Source organism: Coffea eugenioides, unplaced genomic scaffold, assembly GCF_003713205.1.
Source record: "Coffea eugenioides isolate CCC68of unplaced genomic scaffold, Ceug_1.0 ScVebR1_2474;HRSCAF=3505, whole genome shotgun sequence".
NCBI lineage: Eukaryota > Viridiplantae > Streptophyta > Magnoliopsida > Gentianales > Rubiaceae > Coffea > Coffea eugenioides.
The window spans coordinates 1-4,959 of NW_020862965.1; the positions used below are offsets into that span (position 1 = coordinate 1).

At 35.5% G+C, this 4,959-nt stretch overlaps 1 protein-coding gene across 1 annotated transcript; it reads right to left on the reverse strand.

Annotated features, from left to right (window-relative positions):
* Positions 1-29: 29 nt before the first annotated feature.
* LOC113756758 lies at positions 30-4,647 on the reverse strand (the record flags this gene model as incomplete). Its single annotated transcript, XM_027300296.1, has 3 exons — positions 4,583-4,647; positions 4,182-4,215; positions 30-1,375 (listed from the first exon to the last, which is right to left on the reverse strand). Coding segments are annotated over exons 1-3 (1,445 nt in total), but the record flags the coding sequence as incomplete, so codon positions are not given.
* Positions 4,648-4,959: the final 312 nt, after the last annotated feature.

The window sequence follows — 4,959 nt, forward strand, 5'->3', positions numbered from 1 at the left end:
TTCCATTAGAGCTTTCTATGTTGTCTAACATTTTTGATTGTGAAACAGAAGAGCAATAGGCAGAATCATTGGGCTCAAACATATCCCTCGCAAAATGCACGGATTCCATTCTACTATTTAACTTACTCGTGGGTGAAATAAGTGAAGCCCTGCCATCTCCATTACCTGAAGAGATGGGGGAATCAAAATTAAAGGGGTTGGTTTCACCAAAACACTCTGTTAAGCCCTTAAAATCATCAAAACTTGATTTAGAACTTTGAGGAAGATCAATCCCTTTCTCATCCTCATCATCATCACTTTCTTCTAATACCTCCATGTAGGCATTAGCAAAATCCTGATCAACTTCTTGTCCAGGTAGAAGGTTCCAGACAACCTGCTTTGTCTCAGCACTCAAGCATAATAAAAATTCCACCTCCTGTTCCACTTCATCCTTTGAGGTGCTCCTACAAGCTGGATTACAAAATCTTTTGTTAATGTAGTAAACTGCCTGCACTAAACATTCTGGAATAATTTCCATATCATCACACTCAAAGAGAAAATCCATGAAAAGATTCCTTATAGTCAAGCACGACCATTGCTTTGAATTCTCAACTTTAGAGTCTGCCCACTGATGCAAGATTTCATGCAATGCTTCAATTTCAGCAACGAACACACTGTTTCCAGAATTAAGAAGACAAATAGCCCTTGCAATGTCATTCTGTAGGGATTCTATATGAGGTGCAAATGTTCGAAATTCAACTACAGAGGGGCGGCCAAGTATCAATTTTAGCGTTAAGCCTGCAACTGCCAGAGCTTTGACCAGAGGTTCCTGTAACTCTTCCCCTTCACGCAGTTCTGATAGCATCTTCATACAACGTTTCCTAACAGTATCTATCAAGACATGTTTCACCTGATGTTTACAGGAACCTAACTCAGGAATGTACCCACTTTGACCTTTAAGCTTCCTGTGCATTGCATTTAGCGTCTTAAGAGGCAACTCCTCAAGTTCATCTAACATTCTAGCAGAAGCAGTTCGATAATCAGCTGGTACCCTATCCAACCCTAGGATATACTGAGGATTATTGAGAAGAATGAAAATCTGATTCATTCTCATTTCAACATTATGGTTTTCCTTGTTAAGAAATGTGGGAAGGTATTCTTTGATTAACTTTCTCATTTTCCACCTAGTTTTTTCAAACTCAATCAAGCCCTCTGTCAGCAAGTCAGCAAGACAACACAATCCGTTGTTTGTCATTTTATCAAGCAGGGATGATAGATTGTTCAATAGATACTGAGAATCAAAGGATGGCACATCCTTTATAACTTCCTGATTTTTTACCAAGCTTTGAACTCCAAAACCCCTTTCGACAAAGGACCTGACATTGTCATAGTATACCTGTAAACCAATTATTCACATAAATATCAACTAATGATGAACAAAGAATACTTGTCAAAGCATTCAGTAAATCAGGACTGAAGCACCAACTTCACGTGAACTAGGAGGTTTTACATCGTAATAAAAATGGTAAAACATGTATTTATCTTCCTTCTAACAATTAACATGTTCTTTAAGTATAATTACATTAAACACCCCCTCTCCTCTAGTAAAGCAAACTTTAAATTTACCTCCCTATCCTTTCGATACCTACAAAGGACCCCCTTGTGCTCTTGGTAAAACTGAAAATTTTTACTTTTCTTGTAAAGTTAATCACCCAAAAGACAAACACAGTAACACATTAATTTGGAATTACAGATACGCCCTTCAAATAATTTGCACAAGACTTCAAGACAAGCATATTTTTTTAGGGGTTTAAATAAAATAATACAACAAAAAAAATCTGGGCAAACCTAAAAGGTCATTTTTCTTTCTTCTTTGACAATCATCAGTGACACAATATTTCCCGCATAATTCTACCACCATGTTCAACCATTTCCTGGTGACTTTAAAAGAACACATAATCCACTCTGATTTCAGTGAAGAGAACATTATTTGCCATCTAAACAATGAGTCTGCGCCAACAACCACAAACAAATTACCAAAATCCCATAAGTCAAGGTTTCAGTTTTGACATAGACCCCATTATGAGAAAAAGGATTTTATATCAATTAATTCTTCAAATTTGAGTATCAATCCCTACATGTAATTTGATACAGGAAACACTACAGAAAATTTTCACTTCACCCAAACAAATTTTGTCTACATTGTTCTGAGAGTCTAAGGGAAGTGATTGGTGGTAATTAGAGGCAGAAATTTGAATCCATATCCACTTCTGAATCAAATAAACCAAGCTTAATGAACTTGTGATTTAAGAAAGTGATTTTAAATGGATGACCATTTATACCCAGTCAAGTTGGTGGATATAAATGGCTTATCCATGCCATCTATATGCCCAATTATCAAAAGAAGAATGGAATCAGACCAGAGAAAAGAGAACTGAGGAAAGGTGCAGGATAATGAGTGTCACTAAGACCAGTCTGAAGATGACTAGTTCGAAAAGTAAGGAATAACACCAGCGAAATCAGTTGTTCTTGAGACTTGAGACCTGAAGCTGGTGCACATGAGTTATATGTTTCAGGCACAAACTCACCATGCAAAACCTTATAGGAAGGACAACCCTAACAACTTGGCCTGGCTGGATTCAACTCCTCATGAGGAAGAGCAGTCAAGTGTTTGTGGGTAGTGGATAGTAGGTTCTAGTCAACGTTAGCTACGCAATAAATATGATCAGCAATATTCCTCCATTTAGACTCATTTATCAAGTAGTTGTATATAAATAATATTAATTTTATCCACTACCCATTAAGTAATACCATTTATCCATTTTGACAGTTCTAGTGGTTGATGGAGAGTACTTGTGAAACTGACTAGCATACCCTTGAAATTAAGTCTCTTGGACCTTTGACTGGGGCAGTGTAACAGTTGCAGTTCTGTCAACAACATAAGGGGATTCTTTGTAGATCTCAAAACTACATTGGTCTCTGCAATATATATACATTTTTTTTTTTAGATTAGATATCCTAAATTGAAAGAAAATGCTAACCACATCAAACTTCAAGCCCAAAGAAATTTAAGAACATATAGACGGCTTGAAGAAACATGAAGCATCAAAACTCAAAAAGCAGAGACATTTGGACAACTAACTTTACTTCCACAGCTTTACATCAATGCATAATCAGCCTTTAAAGCCATTGCTTAACTTTATGAGCAGGCTATACGTTATACTCAAGACTTTATCAAAGAGCTTAATAAGTTTCAGTTACAAATAAAGGGTTTTTTTCATTCCCTGAAATATACCTAGTCCCCAAAGCTTGAACTCGCAACTCTTCCTTGCTTAAAGATATGAATCTCAAACTCATCAGTTCCACCAATGGTTTGAAATTTCATCTTGTTGCAACTTTTAAAACGATGAGAAAGCAATACTTAGTTAAACATTGTCAAAAGACGAATTATCTTATGCGATCTTCAAAACACGAAAATAAGATGTGCAGACTGTTACTTGACAAATACAAGTTTCATTTCTACAGCAGGATAACCTAGCACGTCAAAACATATACTTCAATAGACAAAGATTTCATCTTGATTCAGAAGTCACAGGAGTGGCTCACGCTACAAGGACAAAGAAACAAGTATGTCATACAGAATAGGCATATTACCAAACAAAGAAAGCACAAAAATGAAGAGAGACAAAAGCCAGCAAACCAAACTACAGCAACAGGAAACGAAACAGAAACAGAAGAAAGACAATCTGCAAATAGATATGAAAAAAGGCAAAGCAAGGAAAATTAGGATGATAATGCAGAGATAAAAACAGGGTAAACTCTCTATCAAAAGAAGAGGCATCTGTGGTCCATTGTGCTGTGTAAAGGGAAATTTATATAAAAAAAAGGGGCCAAAAAAATGAAAATTATGTTCAAGTATAGAGGTTCATCAATCAAATGCATGCCATCCATGCATTCTGAAATGTAACTTACTTTCAGTTTAGGATGAGCTACATACAATACCTGACATTTTAAAACTGCAGAAGATAGGTAAAGCCATGTCCCGTGATTTAAATAAACAAATAAGAATAAACTGATACTATTGGAAACAATATCCCTAGGAATTTACCCAATGAAATAATGTATTACCATAAGATTTATCAAAAAGCAAATCATCACAACAAGAGAAAGAACAAAAGAAAAAAAAAAAAAAAGAAACTTACATCATCTTCTCTAATCAATGTTTCAGGCATAAACCTGCAGCATAGGAAGGGAAAGCAAAATGAAAAATGGCAATCAATCCTCATCTGACATATGTTATCATAAGAAGAACACAAAGACTTGCATACCAGTATTCTCTTACAGTTCAATAACTTTATGCTCAAAGTTACTAGAATAGCACCATTAAAAACATATCAAATCAAATAGGGGCATTTTAAGGCAGACAAACAACATGAAGAGGCATGGTAAAGCACTAAAGGTGAACTGATCAAGGGTAGAAACAAGAAGATGAACAAACTCTTAATAAAAGTGATGAATGATCACAAGACTGATTAGCATTCTTTCTATCTCACAAATTTATCGTGCGAATTTGTTAGCACATCATCTTTGAGGATCTAGGTACCAAAGCACAAGTACAGCCAGCAGAACTGCAAGTGACTCATTCTCTTTTCCTATATTTTCCTCCATTCAGATAGGTGCTAATATCATGAGACTTTGATTCTCATGCTTAAGTTTGGTACTTTGCAGCTACAAGTTTTTATCAAGAACCAATAAACCCAAGAACTCTCTTACTGAATTACTACCTAAATTGCAAATTGGGTTGAAAAAATTGGAAGTATTTCAAGTAGTACTGCCCAATGACATTTTATTTTTTTTTCTTTATTGTACTTACCAACTAAAAATGGATTACTGATAATGGGACTCCCAAATTTCTTAATGGCACTCTGTTTGATAAACATACCCCAAAATTCCATTTCAATTAGAATATAGGAGGAAATG